This window comes from Rhinoraja longicauda, chromosome 22, assembly GCF_053455715.1.
Source record: "Rhinoraja longicauda isolate Sanriku21f chromosome 22, sRhiLon1.1, whole genome shotgun sequence".
Classification (NCBI taxonomy): Eukaryota; Metazoa; Chordata; class Chondrichthyes; order Rajiformes; family Arhynchobatidae; genus Rhinoraja; species Rhinoraja longicauda.
The window spans coordinates 16,981,670-17,002,868 of record NC_135974.1 but is presented as its reverse complement, the minus strand read 5'-3'; the positions used below and the strand labels follow the sequence as shown (position 1 = coordinate 17,002,868).

The following is a 21,199-nucleotide window of genomic DNA, read 5'->3' as shown; positions in this document are numbered from 1 at the left end:
TGAGTTTTATCAATTCCCAGATTCGTCATGAAATTACTTCCAGGCCGGGGAGATATGTCAGATATCTCTTTGAAATGAAGCAAGCTACGAGTATTTAGAGTGCAGAAGAGTGACCTTTTGTGCACTGGTTCCAGTCCCGTGTGGACTGCTCTGAAAGAACAAACCCTTCATTCAGCTGCAGAGTTGGTGGGTTTTACACTTGTGCTTGCCAGCTTGTGATGACTCTCTCTGCCTTCAGTACACTGACTGGGCAAAGGTGGAAACACCCAGTCACAACCTATGACAACTTTCTGACCGGCAGAAGTATATCAAATGACAAGATGCATGGACAGGGTAGACAGTCTGAATCCCTTCCCCACGGTGGAAATATCAGACTAGAGGACATAGCTTTTAGGTAAAAGGGGCAAAGTTTAAAGGAGACGCGCAAGGCCATTTTTTAAACATAGAATGTAGTAGTTGCCGGGTGTGGTGGTGGAGGTAGATACGATAGTGGTGCTGAAGAGGCTTTTAGATAGGCTCATGGATATGCAGTAATCTGGATCATGTGCAGGCAGAGATCAGTTTAGCTTGGCATTATGTCCAACATGGATATTGTGGGCTGAAGGGCCTGCTCCTCTGCGGCACTGATCTATGACAGTACACAGAGAATATGTCTTGCCTACAATCAGCTGACCAAGAAAAATCAGCCCTGAAAATGAACATTCACGAGACTATCACCAAAGGAATAACAAATCAGGCTTGGCAGTTTGGATTTGTATTTCTTATGAGTTTAGAAGAATAAGGAGTGATCTTATTCAAGCACATAAGAATACAAGATTCTTAATTCCGTAGATACAAGAAACTGCAGATTCTGCTTTATAAAAACAGTCACAAAGTGTGGGAGTAACTCAGCGGATCAGGTAGCATCTCTGGAGAGTCTGAACAGGTGCCGTTTCAGATCAGAACACATTTCAGTCTAAAGAAGGGTCCTGACCCGAAACGTCGCCTGTCCATGTTCTCCAGACATGCTGCCCCACCCGCTGAGTTACTCCAGCAGTTAAGCTGGAAAGGGTGCAGAAACGATTTACGAGGATTTTGCCAGGACTCGAGGACATGAGCAATAGGGAAAGGTTGAGCAGGCTAGGACTTTATTCAATGGAACGCAGGTTTGCCAAAAGGCACAAAATGCTGGAGTAACTCAGTGAGTTAGGCAGCATCTCTGAAGAACATGGATAGGTGGTTTCGGGTCAGACTGATTGTAGTAGGGGGGGAGAGACCTCCCTACTACACCCCGCCCTCATTTCTCCCCGTGTCTTCCCTGTGCCCCACCCATTTCTCCCTTCCCCTCTTTTTCCACCTATATTTCTTCCTCTGGCTGCAAATTTCACGCTTCTTCTATCCTTATCTCCCAATCTCATATTTTTTGTCTTTTCAAATCAAGCCTTTGTCTAACCGTCAGCCAATCAAATCCCCGCTGACCTGTATCCACCTATCAGTTGTGTAGGAAGGAATTGCAGATGGTGGTTTAAACCGAAGATGGACACATTAGAGGCAGATAACATGTTCCCAATGTTGGGGGAGTCCAGAACAAGGGGCCACAGTTTGAGAATAAGGGGTAGGCCATTTAGAACGGAGATGAGGAAGAACTTTTTCAGTCAGAGGGTGGTGAAGGTGTGGAATTCTCTGCCTCAGAAGGCAGTGGAGGCCAGTTCGTTGGATGCTTTCAAGAGAGAGCTGGATAGAGCTCTTAAGGATAGCGGAGTGAGGGGGTATGGGGAGAAGGCAGGAACGGGGTACTGATTGATAGTGATCAGCCATGATCGCATTGAATGGCGGTGCTGGCTCGAAGGGCTGAATGGCCTACTCCTGCACCTATTGTCTATTGTCTATTGTCTATTGTCAAAATGCTGGAATAACTCAGCAGGACAGGCAGCATCTCTGGAGAGAAGCAATGGGTGACGGGTGAAGAAGGATCTCGACCCTAAACGTTACCCAATCCTTCTCTGGAGAGTTGCTGCCTTTGTCTTGCTGAGTTACTCCAGCATTTTGTGTCTATTTTCCACGTGTCAGTTGCCAAACCGTATCTTGCTCCTCTGTCTTCCAGCTTTCTCCTCTCTTCGACAAGCAATCTGAAGAGGGGTCCTGACCCAAAGCACCTATCCATGTCCTCCAGAGATGCTGCCTGACCCACTGAGTTTCTCCAGTACTTTGTTGATGCTGGCTTACAAAGAAAATACACAGTGACACAGCGCGAAAGCTGCTGGCTCACAGCACCCGAGACCCGGGTTCGATCCTGACTATGGGTGCTGATTGCTCGGCATTTGCACTGTGACTATTGTCCCACATAGGAGATTAGTGGGCAAAATTAGGGCACATGGTATTGGGGGTAGGGTACTGACATGGATAGAAAATTGGTTGACAGACAGAAAGCAAAGAGTGGGGATAAATGGGTCCCTTTCGGAATGGCAGGCAGTGACCAGTGGGGTACCGCAAGGTTCGGTGCTGGGACCCCAGCTATTTACGATATACATTAATGACTTAGACGAAGGGATTAAAAGTACCATTAGCAAATTTGCAGATGATACTAAGTTGGGGGGTAGTGTGAATTGTGAGGAAGATGCAATAAGGCTGCAGGGTGACTTGGACAGGTTGTGTGAGTGTGCGGATACATGGCAGATGCAGTTTAATGTAGATAAATGTGAGGTTATTCACTTTGGAAGTAAGAATAGAAAGGCAGATTATTATCTGAATGGTGTCAAGTTAGGAGGAGGGGGAGTTCAACGAGATCTGGGTGTCCTTGTGCATCAGTCAATGAAAGGAAGCATGCAGGTACAGCAGGCAGTGAAGAAAGCCAATGGAATGTTGGCCTTCGTAACAAGAGGAGTTGAGTATAGGAGCAAAGAGGTCCTTCTACAGTTGTACCGGGCCCTGGTGAGACCGCACCTGGAGTACTGTGTGCAGTTTTGGTCTCCAAATTTGAGGAAGGATATTCTTGCTATGGAGGGCGTGCAGCGTAGGTTCACTAGGTTAATTCCCGGAATGGCGGGACTGTCGTATGTTGAAAGGCTGGAGCGATTGGGCTTGTATACACTGGAATTTAGAAGGATGAGGGGGGATCTTATTGAAACATATAAGATAATTAGGGGATTGGACACATTAGAGGCAGATAACATGTTCCCAATGTTGGGGGAGTCCAGAACAAGGGGCCACAGTTTGAGAATAAGGGGTAGGCCATTTAGAACGGAGATGAGGAAGAACTTTTTCAGTCAGAGGGTGGTGAAGGTGTGGAATTCTCTGCCTCAGAAGGCAGTGGAGGCCAGTTCGTTGGATGCTTTCAAGAGAGAGCTGGATAGAGCTCTTAAGGATAGCGGAGTGAGGGGGTATGGGGAGAAGGCAGGAACGGGGTACTGATTGAGAGTGATCAGCCATGATCGCATTGAATGGCGGTGCTGGCTCGAAGGGCTGAATGGCCTACTCCTGCACCTATTGTCTATTGTCTATTGTCTATTGACTGCGTGGGTTTTCTTCGGTTTCCTGCCACATTCCAAAGACCTGCAGGTTTGTATGTTGATTGGCTTTGGTAAAAATTGTCCTTCGTGTGTAGGATAGAACTAGTGTATGGATGATCGCTGGTACGTGGAGGGCCAAAGACCCTGCTTCCACGCTGTATCTCTAAACTAAACTAACTAAACAAGCTTTCAAATAAAGGAATAAGAGGACATACCTTTAGAAAGGAGATAGGAAGAATTTCTTTAGTCAGAGAGCGGTGAATCTGAGGAATTTATTGCCACAGATTCTTGATTAGAATGGGTGTCAGGGTTTACAGGGAGAAGGCAGGAGAATAGGGTTGAGAGGTAAAGATAGATCAGCCGTGATTGAATGGTGGAGTAGACTTGATGGGCCAAATGACCTCATTCTGCTCACAGATCTCAAGAAATTATGAACAAATGCAGGACAGGATCCCAACGTCTATTGTCAATTATTTTCTTGATTAATCTCACACCGGGGCGACTAGTTCACATGAACTGCGTACTCTCAGGTGTCATGCGATGCTTCTTACACATCCGTTATACATCAGGAGAAAATATCTTGCAGATTTGCTGACTTACCCTCATTACTTTACCCCGTTGCTCCAGATCTTCCCACATAGAGTGTACAATGTACTTGCACATATACTTGCCCTCTCGGCCTTCCTGCTTCATGCGTACCAACGCCATCCTGCAAGCACAACAGCAAAGTTTGACTCATCTGCACATCGATCATCCTCCCATCTCCGTTAATCCTTCTCCCTGCTCCTGTCCGACAGAAGGTACAGAAGCTTGAAAGCGCACACCACCAGACTCAGGAACAGCTTAGAGCCATAAAGTCATACAGTGTGGAAACCAAGCCAACCAACATGTCCCATCTGCATTACTCCTACGTGCCTGCGTTTGGCCCATATCCCTCTAAACCTGTCCAAATGTTTCTTAAACATTGTGATAGTACCTGCCTCAACTATCTCCTCTGGCAACTCGTTCCATACACCTAACACCCTTTGATTGAAAAAGTTACCCCTCAGGCTGGTGGGACTAGTGTAGATGGGGCATGTTAGTCGGCGTGGGCAAGTTCAGCTGAAGAGCCTGTTCCATGCTGTATGACACTAAGATGCCCCAAGATGCCCATTCACAAATGTAGTTAAATACACAGGTAAAGATGCAAAGAGGATTGGGGAAGATCTTGATCTATCTACGTTTATTGAATTAAATCTCATTATGAAGTGGGGCATTTCACAGCACAGGAGTGACCTTGCACTCCTAGGGACCTCTTTCCATTGCACCTAGCAGTCTCAGCATTGCCACGCTCTCCAGGGACCTAAGTCCATGGCACACAGTGGCCAGCCAAACTGCCTGCACTTGGGATTTCTCAGCCAATTTTTATTGAAACTACCTGCATAATGTAACACCTCATTTACTAATTTGAAGCTGCAACTGGGAACTTGTAGACAGTGACTTCACAATCTGGAGCATTCACCTGTGAAACCAGCCCCCGTAGTGTGTACATGACCTCACTCCCACATTCAGTGTTACATGATGTCACCATTCAGAGCCCATATTTCAAGAATGACTCGCACTAACATGCCTGCGGTGTCTGTGTTGACAGAGTTTACACTTTAAAGTAGAGGAAACAGCACTAGTTATGATGGGCATCAAATGCTGGCGTAATTCAGCGGGTCAGATAGTGTCTCTAGAGAAAAGGAATAGGTAAAGGTTTCGGGTCAGAAACCTTCGTCAGACTTTCCGATCTGAAACGTCACCTTTTCCCTTTCTCCAGAGATGCTGCCTGACCCGCTGAATTATCCCAGCATTTTGGTCTATCTTTGGTATGAGCCAGCAGTTCTTTCCCACACACTCAGTTATGTTAACTAGCTCCACAATGGCACTTTGGACTATTTCAGTGTGGCAGCACAGTGGCACAGCAGGTAGAGCCGCTGCTTCACAGCGCCAGAGACCCAGGTTCAATCCCGACCTCAGGTGCCATCTGCATGGCGTTTGTGTGCTCTCACTGCGACCGCAAGGGTTTCCCAGATGCTACACTTCCACAACCCAAAGACGTACGGGTTTGTAGGTTAATTGGACATCTTTTAATTTGCCCCTATTGTGCAGGGATTGGAAAATGTGGAACTAGTGTGAACAGGTGTTTGATGGTCAGTGTGGACTTGGTGGGCCAAAGGACCTGTCTTCTTGCTCATAGGTTCTAGGAGAATTAGGCCATTCGGCCAATCAAGTCTACTCCACCATTCAATCATGGCTAATCTATCATTCCCTCTCAACCCCATTCCCCTGCTTTCTCGCCCTAACCCCAAACACCCTTACTACTCAAGAATCTGTTAATCTCCACCATAAAAATGTCCATTGATTTGATCTCCACAGCCATTTGTGATGCTGTTTCTTTCAATCAATCAATCAATCAGTACCCCTCTTCCCTTGAATGAATAACCTCAGCACTCTGACAATTATTCCCCTAACATTTTCAGGTCTTTGCTATTGATAATTGGTTTCCCATGTACCAATACTACACCACGTTCCGAACTAAAGTCCTTCATTGGTTACACGATGCTTTGGCCACCTTTAAGTCAGAAGAGGTGCTACAGCAATGCAGCACGATGGAGAGGTTGCATTGACAGCGTTGATATACATCAGATGGGATGGCAACATAGATCTCCCGACAGGGGTGGACTACCGATCTATTGACAACATCTGAGAAAAGGATATTGATCCCAATATGCATCTACAGTTATTATCAGTCAAAAACAGCAACTGTAGATCTTTCTACATTCAAACTGATTGCTATCTAAAGATAACAAATCAAAAGATAAAGAAATTAGCTACAGGGGACAGTAGGGTGGACAGACTGGGATTGTTTTCTTGAGAGTGTGAAAGGTTGAGGGGAGACCTGATAGTTGTATATAAAGTTATGAATGACATAGACAGGGTAGACAGTCAGAACCTTTTTCCTGGGGTGGAAATGTCAAATATTATAGGGCATTGCTTGAAGGTGAGAGGGGTAAAGTTTAAAGGAGATGTTTGTTTTGTTCATACACAGGGTAGTGGATGTCTAGAAAGCATTGCCATGGGTGGTGGTGGAGGCAGATACGATAGTTTAAGTGGCTTTTAGACAGGCACAAGGATATGCACAGGGTGAAGGGATATGGATCACGTGCAGGCAGAGGAGATTAGTTTAACGGCATCATATTCGGCATGTACACTGTGGGCCGCAGGGCCTGTTTCTGTGCTGAACTTTTCCATTTCTATGTTCAATGAGAATTTGAGATATTGAGATAATGCTCCTAGTGTCCATCTACAATAAGCATCAGCCAAAAACAGAACACTGCAATTGAAGATAGATACAAAGTGCTGGAGAAATCAGCGGGTCAGGCAGCATCTCTGCAGAAAAAGGATAAGTGACGTTTCGGATCGGAACCATTCTTCAGACCTGAAACATCACCCATCCTTTTTCTCCAGAGATGCTGCCTGACCCGCTGAGCTACTCCAGCAGTTGTGTCTATCTTTGGTCTAAACCAGTACCTGCAGTTCCTTTCTACACTGCAATTGAAGAGCTTTCTACATTCAAATCAATGGCCGATTTGCTGAAAAAGCATTCCACCGATAATCAAGAGTGGGAAAAATCAAAATTAATCTGTTGGAACAATGCTGTGAGTGGTCCAAACTCGGCATAGGCTTGCTGTGGGCACGGTGTTAACAGCTTGTGAAGGAGAGATGAATTTCAGACAGTGACGTTCTGATATCCAGTGTTACATTCCCAAGTCCCTCTCTTACTATGCACCCAAAACAGCTGCTTCATGAGGAATTATACATACACAAATCCTTTTGTAAATTATGTCCTATATCCCACCTATCATAAAAACTGTCCGGTGCCCTGTTTATCTTTGACTTTGGCCTCTCTTGCTGTTCTTAAAGCTGCAACTGGAGGGACTGAACGAGACTGAATTTTGTAACGTCAGTAGAGGGAGCCATTTACCACCTGCACTATTACTGCAAGCTGAGCCTGCACTGGTGCCTTGCTGCATCCATTCAGGTGGACATTGGCACTGTGCATATCTTCCAGGAATAGCACTCAGGGCTGCGGTTCCAGTAACTGAGTTAAGCCTTACTACAGAAGCTGGAAAATTAAAATTGCATTAATGAAGTAAATCAACAATAAAAATCTGCTCTGCCCAATCCATTTTACCACCACTGCAAAATCTACTCAAGATGTGCCTACTTTGAACAAGTTCTCCTTTTCTCTTCAATCCATTTTACTTCTCCACTGCAAAATCTCTTCAGGGTATATCTACTTTGTGAAAGGTACACTGAATGCTGCAGTAACTCAGCAGGACAGGCAGGCAGCATCACTGGAGAATATGGATAGGTGACATTTTAGGTTAAGACCCTTTGTTTCTCCAGAGAGTTGACTGCCTTCCTGATTTACTCCAGCATTTGGTGTCCTTTTATGCATTAACTAGCATTAGTAGTTCTTTGTTCCTACTTTGAACATGTTTTCCTCCTCTCTCCGGGCCTGAAGGGCCCAGGCCTGAAATGTCACCCAGTCATGTCCTGCGGAGATGCTGCCTGACCTGCTGGGTTACTCTAGCACTTTGCGTCCTTTTTTCATAGTAGACATACCCTGAGCAGATTTTGCAGTGGATCAGTAAAACACATTGGAGAGAAAGTCAGTCACACAACTTAGAAACAGGCCCTTCAGCCCATCTAGCCCACACTGGCCAACATGCCCCATCTACACTAGTCCCACCTGCCAATGCTTGATCCAAAACCCTCTAAGCATATCCCATTCCCGTTCCTGTCCAAATGTCTCTTAAAAGAGACATTTGAGAGTTACTCAGGCACTTTGAATTCTACGCAAGGTTCCAGCAGCTGCAGTTCCTTGAATTCAATAATAAAAAGCTCTCTGATTGACGAGTGTTTTTTATGGATGAAGTCTGCCATGGTTAATCACCCAAGCTACACATTGACTTCTGACCAATGCATCAAGGCTGCCTTCTGAAACTGGCCAGCGAAGCATCAAAAGTGTTGCCCCTTGCAAAAACATCTGTATCACATAGATTGCCGTGATTCAAGGTAAAGCTCAAAACCATTTTCTCAGGGATTCAGAGGAATTGTCCAGCATTGCTGGGCTTGTCAGTGTTTCTGAAGCCAAAAATGGGAAAATAAAATGATTCCCAGGATTTTATACTGCAACTGATTTGCTACTCAGTCGTACAGCGTGGAAACAGGTCGTTTGGCCCAACTTGCCCACACGGACCAACGTGTCCCATCTACATTAGTCTCACCTGCCCGCGTTTGGCCCATATCTTTCTAAACCTATCCTGTCCATGTACCTTTCTAAATGTTTCTTAAACGTTGCCTCAACTACCTCCTCCAGCAGCTTGTTCCATACACCCACCATACTTTGTGTAAAAAAGTTACCCCTCAGGTTTATAAGATCACAAGTGACAGGAGCAGAATTAGGGCATTCGGCCCATCAAGTCTACTCCGCCAATCAATCATGGCTGATCTATCTCTTCCTCCTAATCCCATTTTCCTGCCCCTATAACCTCTGACACCCATACTAATCAAGTATCTATTTCTCCCTTAAAAATATCCACTGACAGCCTCCACAGCCTTCTGTGGCAAAGAATTCCACAGATTCACCACCCTCTGACTAAAGAAATTGCTCCTCATCTTCCTAAAAGAACGTCCTTTAATTCTGAGGCTCTGACCTCTAGTCCTGGACTCTCCCACTAGTCGAAGCATCCTCTCCATCTCCCCCCACCCCCCCACTTCTGTAATACTGTGTTGGAAAAAGTATAATGCTATAGAATACCATAAATATAATGGTATAAAACACCGTACACAAGTGGCACAATTAATTGTACTTGCCTCATCAAATGATATAACATAATGGTACAATAGACAGAACAATGGTGAGTGGTAGAGTTGCTGCCTAACAGCACCAGAGACCCGAGTTCGATCCCGACTACAGGTACTGTCTATGCTGGGTTTGCACGTTTTCCTGCCTCGGTGTGGGTGTCCTCCGGGTGCTCTGGATTCCTCCCACATCCCCAAACCATGCGAATTTGTAGGTTAATTGGCCAAAGTCGCGTAGGTTTTGTAGGTGAGGTGGACTCTGTAAATTTCCCCTAGTGTGTAGGGAGTGGATGCAAATGTGGGATAACATAGAAATAGTATGAATAGATGATGGAACGAGGGGCCTATTTCCATGCTGAGTCTTTCATTCAATGAAGTGTTACAAAGCAAGACTGAAGTCCAAGACTGAAGATGCAGTCTCACCCTTAAACACCTACATTTTAATTGAGTAACACAACTATTGACAGCACAAAGTCACTGCAAGCAAAATCATTGATGACAAAAGATATGAGAAATTAGCAAAGAAAACAAATTTGGAAGACAAAAATAACAAGAAAGTAATCAACCTTCAGTTAATATTCGTCATCCCTGATCAATATCATGGTACTCGACCTTCTCACCATCAGACTTCTGCTCCCAGTATTTAGATGGTGCTATCACCCTTGAATGACTCTTCCACTCCAAATCTGGCATATTTTCAGTCCCCCACTTTAAAAAGCCATGAGCTCAAACATCTCTCCCAAACCTGCTTTTCCATGGATAAATTCTTTGGTTATCAGCTTCTTTTTTAATTCAATTTTAAAAAATGGTTAAAATGGTACTTTATTTATTGCATGTACCAAGGTACAATGGAATTCATTTTTGTACAGTTCAACTATGATTGTACATAAGCACTTGCCCACATCTTAGATAAGCATGTCAGATACAGTACAAGTGTACAGCAGTAGTGCACTGAGGCAGTATACAGAGTCGCCAGTTTGGCACCATTTTCAAGTCCTGGTTGTATGTGCAGGGTTTCTGCACTAGTGTTTTAATAGTTCCTGTGAAGCACCTTTAAGTGTTCAACCTTGACAAAGGTGCTATATTAATTCATGTTTAACTAGTGTGTTGTTCTTACAATTAAATTATTTTCCACACGAGGCTTTTATCAGTTCACAAGTTGAGTTTATTATTATATACTCAAGTACTGTGAGGTAGAGGTGCAATTAAAATCTTGCATCACAGGCACACAGAGTCAGACCAAGGTACAAAAACATAAGATAGAACAAAATTCTAGAGTAACACAGCAGGTCAGGCAACATCTCTGAAGAAAAGGAATAGGTGACGTTTCAGTTCTTCAGACTGAAGAAGGGCCTCGACTCGAGACGTCACCCATCCTTTTTCTTCAGCGATGTTGCCTAACCAGCTGTGTTACTCCAGCATTTTGTGTCCATCTCCGGTGTAAACCAGCATCTGCAGTTCCTTCCTATACTAAAACATAAAACCTACAAAAATTATACAAGATACTGAAAAGAGAGACTGCAAAAATATTAATGCAATTAGAAAATTAGCCCATTGTAGTTTTCTGTTATTGAGGAAGGATTAGTGTTGTGCAGGTCGGCTCAAGAACCTGTAGGAAAATAGCTGTTCCTGAACCTGGTGGTGTGGGACTTCAGGCTTCTGTACCTCCTGCCCGGCAGTAGCAATGAGAAGAGGGCATGGCCCGGATGGTGGGGATCCTTGGTGGTTGATGCCGCCTTCTTGGTGGGGAGGGCTGGACAGGCACCACTCAACCATGCGTTCAATCTCTCTCCTGTATGCTGCCTCATCACCCCCTGTAATTCAGCCAGCAGCAATGTCCATTGTCAATGAATTTGGTTGGTGAAGTTATAAATGCATCAGAGCTGTGCTTAGCTGCAGTCATTGGTGTAACGAGGGTAGAGCACAGAGCTAACTGTGCAACCCTGAGGTGCAGCTGCATTAATGATGAGCGAGGAGAAGATGCTGCTTTCCAATCGTCACTGAATGAGGAGTGCTGAATGCCGTGCTGTAGGGGATGAACAGCAAGCAGACATATGTAATTCCGTTATCCAGATGGCCCAGAGCACAATGGAGTAAGATAGCATCTGTTGTTGAGTTGTTGAGCAAATCAAACCAGATCCAGGTCATTCTTGAGGCAGGAGTTGATTTACACCATAACTAAATTCTCTTTAGACTTCAAACTTTAGAGTTACAGCGTGAAAACAGGCCCTTTGGCCCACAAAGTCCATGCCAACCAGCGATCACCCCGTACACTAACACTATCCTACACACTAAGGACAATTTTCAATTATTCACCGAAGCCAATTAACCTATGTTTTTGGAGTATTCTTCCCACATCCCAAAGATATGCGGGTTTGTAGGTTAATTGGCCTCTGTAAGTTGTTCCGTAGAATGTAGGCAGTGGGAAAGTGAGATAGCATAGAACCAATGTGATCGGCATAGACTTGGTGGGTTGAAGGGCCTGCTTCCCCGTTGTATCTATAAACGAAATGGACTTTAAATTAATCCCACGTCTCAGCTCTTTGACCATAAATAACTGCAGGTTATGCTCTTTGAGTGCCTTAACTGAGCTAAAAATGCACCTCCCTCTAAGATTGTATAATTCAACACACAGAAGGACATCAGTTGACCCACTGTGGTTGTTCCAGCTCTTGGGTAGTACTGGTCTTTTGTCTCAATCCCGCATTGTCCGATCCACACGCTGTGAATCACAATGCCCTTGCTCCAGAAAGCAGCTGGCATGCTCCAGGTTCCATTTGAGTCACAAATACCATGCTTATTAGTCATCATTTCTCAACCAGGTTTGGTGACTGGAACCCGAACAAGAGAAGAACCATCTGGCCAAAAAGGTTCCAGTTACAAAGACCGGTTGCATAGAGCTTGGCGGCATTTCCCTTGCAAACAGAAGGTTAAGTGATGATCTAATTGGGATGATTAGGACTTGCAATTGGATGGAGATAAAATATTTCTTCTGGTATGCAGGGGTTTGATCCAGGGCCCTGAACAAGGAGGAAAAACCTTAAAATTAGAGCCAGCTGGACCCCTTCTCAAATATATTTGGAACACTTTCCAAAATAAAACTGGAGACTGCAGCTCACTGGGGAGTTTCAGAAGTGAGATTGATAGACTTTTGTTAGGCAAGGGTATTAAGGAATCTAGGTGGATAGATGGTGTTAACATGTTATGGGTGGTGGAACTGGGTTAAGGGATTTTATAGGTCACTGCTGCTTCCAAAGAGCAATACGCCATATAGACACATAAGTTCATAAGTCATAGGAGCAGAATTAGGCCATTCAGCTCATCAAATCAACTCCGCCATTCAATCAAGGCTGATCCATCTTTGCCAACCTCATTCTCCTGCTTTTTCCCCATAACCCTTGACACCTTACTAATCAAGAATCTGTCAATCTCCGTCTTAAAAATACCCAATGACATGGACTCCACAACCGTCTCTGGCAATGACTTCCATAGATTAATTGACTTAAGAAATTCCTCCTCATCTACTTTCTAAAAGGCACGTCCTTCAATGTTGAGGCTATGGTCTCTGGTCCTAGACTCTCCCACTAGTGGAAACATCCTCTCCCCATCCACTCTATCCAGGCCTTTCACTATTTGGTAAGTTTCAATTAGATCCCTCCCTCATTCTTCTAAACTCTAGCGAGTACAGGCCCAGTGCTGTCAAATGCTCATCATATGTCACAAGGAACTGCAGATGCTGATTTACCAGAAAAAAAGTGCTGATTAACTTTGTTTACTTCTGGTAACTTGACATTCAGGTTTGTAGGTTAATTTGTTTCTGTAAATTGCCCCTATTGCGTAGGATGAGATGGAATAGAACTAGTGTATTGATGGTTAGTGTGGATTCAGTGGGACAAAGGGCCTGCTTCCACACAGTATCTCTAAACTCAACAGGTCATGCAGCACCTCTTGAGAACATGAATAGGTGACATTTCGGGTCGGGATCATCCTTCATCCTAACCCAGACTGAAGAAGGGTTCCGACCGAAACATCACCTATCTAATGCACTCCAGAGATGCTGCCTGACTGGGTTTAGAGATACAGCAAGGAAATGAGCCCTTCACTCCAGGCTGACCATCAATCTCCCGCACATTAGTTCCATGTAATCCCATTTTTGCATCCTATGCACAAGGGGCAATTTACAGATGCCAATTAACCTGCAAACCTGTACGTTTTTGGAATGTGGGAGGAAACTGGAGCACCCGAAGAAAACCCAGGCGATCACAGGAAGAGCATACAAACTCCACACAGACAGCACACGTGGTCAGGATCGAACCCGGGCCTGGTGCTGCAAGGCAGCAATCCAGCAGCTCGACCGCTGCGTGTTTTTCGCTCAAGATTCCAGCATCTGCAGTTCCTTATGTCTGCTATAAATCTGCTGTAACTGGATCATAAATACCCTGAAATATCCCTGGGGTTTACTGCCAAAAAAGCACAAGAGGGACTAGTGGAAATTCAATAGTGTTGACAATACAAAAATTATGAATCATCTTACTCGATTACAGATTAATGAGAAAACAACATTTCAAAATAAACAAAAAGTTATTGCCAACGGGTATATTCACACAGGAAAAGGCACCTGGAATTCCAGTGTTCTTCTCATAAAGTTATCCAAACCACCCGATTAGATTACACCTAGTAATCACTCCCAGCTATCCATTATTCTACCACTAGTAATGTTTTTCTTTAAGTCACTCATCTCAACAACAATCACCAAGCCTGCTGTGCAAAGGTTCTGAAAAGAAACAGATTTTCCCCAATCATTCATTAAAGTGCATGGATGATATAAAAAAGGACACATGGGAGGGAGGAGGGAGGATTAAAAGGCAATCATAAGATCGCTGCTAACAAGCAAAGACTGATGAAAACTCCCAACCTAACAGCCTCACCAGACTTGGAAAGTGAAGTTTTAACCCACTTGCAGGTGCATAGTTTAGAAGGATTTTTTTTTTAAAACACACTTGTGTATTGCAAGAGAGAAGTGGAAACGATTCAGAGAAGTTAAAAAAAATGCACTTAAGTAGTCACGGAGAGAAAATAAACAATTATGGGCCGCTCAATCGTCCTTTACTGCTCCGTGGATTTGAAGGACTTTTAAAAACAGCAAGATCCAATCTCTTTGGAGAACGGGGCCTGATACTGTGGTGGAGCTGAAATAACACACTTAAGGTGAGCCCCATTAGATTAATGGCCATTTCTCTCATGTTAACTTAGCTCCCTTCCTGTTATTGCCAGACTCTAACACACTCTGGTACCTCCAATGACATCGCTACTCAGCGTTTTCATAAAATATCCACAATGCTGCAGTGGACCGAATAAAGAAATCCTTCATTCAGACCATGGCCCTCTGTAATTAATTACATTTTAAAAAAAAGAGGGTTCGCTGATGACAAGAGGTACAGTGGGTGTACACTGCACACGACTGGCTGCTGTGTTTCTCTGCATTACCACAGCAACTAAACTTCAAAAGTATCTCACTGGCCGTAAAGTGGTTTGCAACACCCAGGGATCACAAGGAGTACTGCATTACTGTGCACCCTTCATAACACTGAGATACATCCTTTTATTGGAAAATAAACCAAATTCAGGCCTTGAAGACCAAACACCTTTGGCAAGGTGGCGCAGCGGTAGTGTTGCTGCCCCACAGTGTCAGAGACTCGGGTTCATTCCAGACTACGGGCGCTGTCTGTATGGCATTGTATATTCTCTCCGTGACACGCATTGGTTTTCTCTGGTTTCCTTGAACACTCTTAAAGACATGCAGGTTTGTAGGTTAATTTGCTTCAGTAAAATTGTAAATGATCTCTAGCGTGTGTGTGGGATAGTGTTACTTTGCGGGGATCGCTGGTCAGCCTGGTCTTAGTGGGCCGAAGGGCCTGTTTCCGCACTGCATCTCAAACAAAAAAAAACCTTTCTCCATCAAAAAAAGACGCAGTGCTGGAGTAACTCAGCAGATCAGGCAGCATCCCTGGAAAACATGGATTGACATCGTTTCGGGTTGGGACCCTTCTTCTGAAATGTCAGCTATCCACGTTCTCCAGAGATGCTGCCTAAACCACTGAGTTACTTCAGCACATTGGGTCTTTTGTTGTAAACCAGCATCTGCAGTTCCTTGTGTCTTCACCTTTCTCCATCTTTTCCTTTCCCGCCAATCCTTATCCTAGCCTCTCCAGAAGAGCACAATTTGTCCAGTTTTGTTTAAGATACAACATGGAAATAGACCCTTCGGCCCACCAAGTCCATGCCGACAAACGATCACCCGTTCACTAGTTTTATGTTATCTCACTTTCTCATCCACTCCCTACACACGAGGGGCAATTTTACAGAGGGCCAATTAACCTCCAAACCCACACATCTTTGGGATGTGGGAGGAAACCCTCGTGGTTACAGGGAAAACACGTAAACTCCACACAGACAGCACTTGAGGTTAGCATTGGACCAACAGAAGTCACGTAATAATGATACAATGCAAACTCGGTCTCGGAAGTCAGCTCTGGGAAGGGCTCCGCCCACGCCGGAGCTCCAGAGCCCCAGCTGCAGGGAGCAAATTCGAGCCGTTGATCGGCTGCGGAAGTCACGATGAGGTCGAGATCGGCCACCTCACCCAACCTAGAAGTCACATTTTTGGGAGGACCTAAAGGGGTGGGTGGAGGGGGGGGGGAGATTTTAAGCGTGCTCTCGTAATTTTTTCTGGATTAAAGGAGGTGCCGAACCACCAGTTGCCGGGAAAAAAAAATCAGTGGTGGTGGACCTGTATTTAGGATGATTAGCAACTAAAAGACTTTGAATACACTTTAAAAGAAACCGCAGTGGAGCCATTTCACCAGCTCAGTCCCCATCATCCACTTTCTCCCTGCACTGTGTCATTCCCGAATAAATCACGTCAGTCATACAAAATTTTCTCACCCACAGGAGTCCGCTCACTTGACATATTGCACAGCTTTAGCCTCATTAATCAGAGATTACAGGAGGGTGAGGTAATAAGGCCGACCATTTTCCTTTTTAAACTGCTGCCGTTTATTATGGTGACTGTCACAGGTTTCTCCTTGCATTAACTGTTCTGCACGCTTAACGTATTGTGGCACTGATTAAAAGAAACACTCATACAGTGGTCAATTGTCACCAGAACACTCGACTGAAAATGCTCCCTTTCTCAAAAAAAACGTTAAGTCAATAATTAAATTAAAAGGAAAACATTCAGAACCTTAATCAAAGCCATTAAAGCAACCACATAAAAACAAATCACTGCTGATTGACCAAAGATGTTTCATACAGTTTGGTATTTGGGCAAAGACTTGCTACAGGAATTAGTGGTTATGGCATTGCCCGAGAATACTGCAAAGAGACCTTCATGGAGTTCACTTACTGCCTTATGAAGGGCTCTTTTGATGATCTAGGTTTGGCTAAAGTTGGTCATTGCTTGACTTTAGAGGAGGTTTGTGTTTCTGCCTCCGTCACAGTTCTTGCAAAACCCTTTGACTCTCCACTCCTTCCCCTCGACTTCCCATCCCAACTGTGTTTAACTATACCACCAAACTTGGCTATGGCTATGTATACTTTTATAGATGTAGAGATTAACATTTGAACAACTTTACAAAGCTGTTTTGAGCAGCAATGTGTTTATCCTCAAGCCACATTTCATTACTCTTTGAAATAAATGTGCTCAGATTTAGCAAAGTGACTATTAGCAGACGTGCATGAAATAGCCTTGTCTGTTTTTTTTATATAGACAAGGTGATGTTCTGTTGACTCAAGCGCCTTGATTAAAATAATGGATGCGCAAATTTTATCCGGTAAACCAAGACTGCAGATCCACAACACTTTGAAGGGGCGGCACAGTGGGAGAGTTGCTGCCTTACAGTGCCAGAGACCCGGGTTCGATCCTGACTACGGGCGCTGCCTATATGGAGTATGTATGTTCTCCCTGTGACCGCGTGGGCTTTCGCTAGGGGGCTCCGGTTTCGTCCCACACGCCAAAGACCTACAGGTTTGTAGGTTAATTGGTTTTGGTAAAATTGTAAATTGTCGCTAGTATGTAGGATAGTGCTGGTTTACAGGGATCGCTGGTCGGTGCAGACTCAGTGGGCTGAAGGCCCTGTATCGCACAAGTAAAGTAAACTAAAGCAACTTTCCTCCCTCAATAGCACATTCTAATTTCCTCTAACGGTAATTTCCTTCATCAATTAAACTCTTGAAGCTACTCCCTAAACTTCTTCCTCTCTTCCTGCTCCCCTTAATCAGTTGTTAAAACCTACTTGTTATAGGAAAGATGTTGTCAAGCTGGAAAGAGTGCAGAAGATTTACGAGGACGTTGCCAGGTCTCGAAGGCCTGATCTCGAGGGAGAGGTTGAGCAGGCGAGGGCTTTATTTCTTGGAGCGCAGGAGGATGAGGGGTACAAAATCATGAGAGGAATAAATCTGGTAAATGCAGTCTTTTGCCCAGAGTAGGGGAATTGAGAACCAGAGGTCATAGGTTTAAGGTGAAGGGGGAAAGATTTAATAGGAACCCGAGGGGTAACCTTTTTTTTAAACATAAAGTGAGGTGGATGTTTGGAGCGAGCTACTGGAGGAGATAGTTGAGGCAGGTACTATTGCAACATTTAAGAAACATTTTAGACAGGTACATGGTTAGGATAGGTTTAGCGGCCAAACGCAGGCAGGTGGGAAAGTTGGACAGAAGGGCCTGTTTCCACACTGTATGACTATGACTGCCACTTTTATCAAGTCTTTATCCCCATCCATCCCATCAGCTCTCACATATGTTGGTCAAAATTATTCACGTAAAGTTCCAGAGAGGAGCTTTGGTGTTAGAATGTTACGGTGTTATTAAAGTTTAACTTTGTTGTTCCTTCATGAATGAAAAGCCTGTAATCACCCAAATGAAGCGCTGGTGATATAATTATTACAGCTCTTCCATTTCCCAATGGCGAGCTTGCTTTAAATCTGTTCGGAACACCAGTGCCCAGAGGACCAAGATAAATAAAGAAATCCATTATTCCAAGGCAATTCCAGACATGAGAATTGTGACCAGATTATATACAAAAAAAAGAGTGACTGAATGTTGCCTTTGGTTCGGCTCCAGTTTTCCAAATAAGACTGGGGTCAGAATAGTCAAGGTAACAAGTGACTAGTCATTGACAATATCAAGCAAGGAAAAATCGAACCAATTTACAAGCGCCGTGGCTCAGCCTGAAAAAAACCTCTCTGATAGATTGTGTCACAATGCCAGAATAACCTGGGGTTGAACACTGCCCATTCACTTTTGTAGTTTGTGTTAAAATAAACCCCAGTCTCATTCCCTCGCGCTTTTCCTACGATGGAAACTCAGCTGCTCAGTGCCAGCGCCACCTGGATCTGAAGTACAGATGAAAGTCGACAGAAGTGGGTAGCAGCTGTGCGTTCCCTGGCACCGGTGAATACTGGGCGCAGATGACGCTGATCGACCTGGCCGGCTGCACACTCAACCCTGCCAGTTTATTCAGCTGCTGGCATAGCCACACAGAAGCTCCAATCGACCAGGCAACGGTTTGAATGGGAAAGGAAAACACTTAACATTAATCTGAAAAGAGAAAGTAGAATACAAAAGTAGTCTACAAAGTTACATAAAGGTAGGGCAGCACAGTGGTCGGGTTGCTGCCTTACGGAGCAAGAGGCCCCAGTTCGATCCCAACTACGGTTGCCGTCTGTACGGATTCTGTACGTGCTCCCTGTGACTGCGTGGGTTTGCTCCGGGTGCTCCAGTTTATCTCCCACACTCCAGACATATAGGTTTGTAGGTTAATTGTCTTTGGTAAAATTATACATTGTCCCAAGTGTGTAGGCTAGTGCTTATGTACTAGCCTACACACTTGGGATGATCACTGGTCAGTGCAGACTCGGTGTTTCCATGCTGTATCTCTGAACTAAATCCCGCTCTCATACTACCTCCAAGACTCCTTCATAGAACACAAGGAGTTGAAGTATCTTTAGAAGACATGGGCAGATGACGTTTCAGGTTGGGACCCTTCTTGAGATTGATTGTGGTGAGGTGGGAAAAGGGGAGAAAGCTAGAAGAGAGGAGCTGGCAGGACAAAGCCTGATGAACGATAGGTGGAAAAAGGACACAAATTGATGAAGTAGCTCAGCGTGTCAGGCAGCATCTCTGGAGGACATGGATTGGTGACATTTTGAGTCGGAGCCCTTCTTCAGACTGTAGTGGGGGCAGAGAAAGCAGGAAGAGGGGTGGGCAAGACCATCCCCCCTCTTTCTCTTACTTCTCTGCATCTACAGCACACTCAGATGACGACCAAAAGGCACAGCCTCAGAATAAAAGGACGTAACTTTAGAATGGAGCTGAGGGGGAATTTAGTTCGCCAGTGGGTGCATTGGTGGAATTCATTGCCACTAGACGGCTGTGGAGGCTGACATTAGGTATTTTTAACGTGGATAATGACAGGATCGTGATTAATAAGGGTGTCAAAGGTTAATCAGGATCAAACCTGGGTCTCTGGGGCCTTGAGGCAGCAGCTCAACCACTGCATCACCCCAGTGCCATTGTACTTGGCTCTTTACAACTTAATTCTTGAAGACGGGCTTACTCACCAGACATGAAGCTGTGCAACAAGGAACCAGGAGTTCAAAGTGTCAGGCAAATTGCATCCTGCATGCAACAGAAACATATACATTTCAGTGTTATTAACATATAACAGAGGATAGTTTCTTCCCAGCCGTTATCAGGCTATTGAACCATCCAGTCACCAATTAGAGAGTGGTCCTGACCAACCATTTACCTCATTGGAGGCCCTTGGACTATCTTTAATTGGAAATTTACTGGACTTTATCTTGCACTAAACGTTATACCTTTACTCCTGTACCTACATTGTGGATGGCTTGATTGTAATCATATATAGTCTTTCCGCTGACTGGATGGCATGCAACTTTAGTACATGTGACAGTAAACTAAACTAAAATATAATATAAAACACAGAAAACCTCAATTTGAGTTACATCCCACCCAAAACAGAAAAAAAAGATCCTTCCCAAGAACGACAAAAGACTACTGCCAATCTGTGAGAAGTTCAAAATTAGTGTTCCCTGATTCCAGTCGTGGTTCAGGAAAGAAGACTTTGATGTAATTTGTTTTTTTGATACAGGGCATGGAGTCCATGCTGACCATCGATCACCTGGTCACACTAGTTCTATATTATTCCACTTTCTCTCCCATTCCCCACACTGAGTCAGCAGCTCTACCTGCTGCGCCACCCTAATTAATAACCTTTTGATGCAGGCAGAACTTATGGAAACCCGATTTTCCAATTTACTTCATTGTGGATACTTGACTTCTTTTCTTGAACCGTTATACAACAATGATGAGAACTATAATCTGCATTCTGGTATTTTTCTCTTTGCTTTCCCTGTGTACTTGTGTATGGGTTGATTGAACCGTCGAGCTGCCGCTGCAGGAGAGGTTTCCACCGAACGCGTCCACGGCTCGCTCTGGCCGACGCGATGGCTGCCCGGGGTTGGAGTGAGTGGCTCCCTCTTCCCTTTCCTCTTCCCCCCTCGCCCGCCCAAAGCCCCGGGGGAGACTCCCAGGCTGGCAACAGGCCCACGGGTCCTCAGTTGGGGGAGGGTTGTGGGCCCACAGGAGAGGTTTGAACCCAACGGGGGTTGCTGCGCCTGCAGGAGAGGTTTGGACCCAATGGGTCCACGCCCGTCTAGTTTATGTATAAAGCTCCTATGCAAGGACAGAGTGCGATCCCTACCAAGGTCTAATAGCCTTCCCATGGCGACTGCAG

The 21,199-nt window shown here is 44.8% G+C and overlaps 1 protein-coding gene across 1 annotated transcript in view; it reads right to left on the bottom strand.

The window, feature by feature from the left end:
* Positions 1-21,199, bottom strand: part of uqcc1 (ubiquinol-cytochrome c reductase complex assembly factor 1) — an 84,705-nt gene that overhangs the window by 35,239 nt on the left and 28,267 nt on the right. Inside the window, exons 5-6 of the mRNA XM_078418852.1 lie at positions 20,004-20,061; positions 4,089-4,197 (exon numbers count right to left, since the gene is read on the bottom strand). Of these exons, the coding sequence (XP_078274978.1) occupies positions 4,089-4,197; positions 20,004-20,061 (167 nt within the window). The remainder of the gene's footprint in view (positions 1-4,088; positions 4,198-20,003; positions 20,062-21,199) is intronic.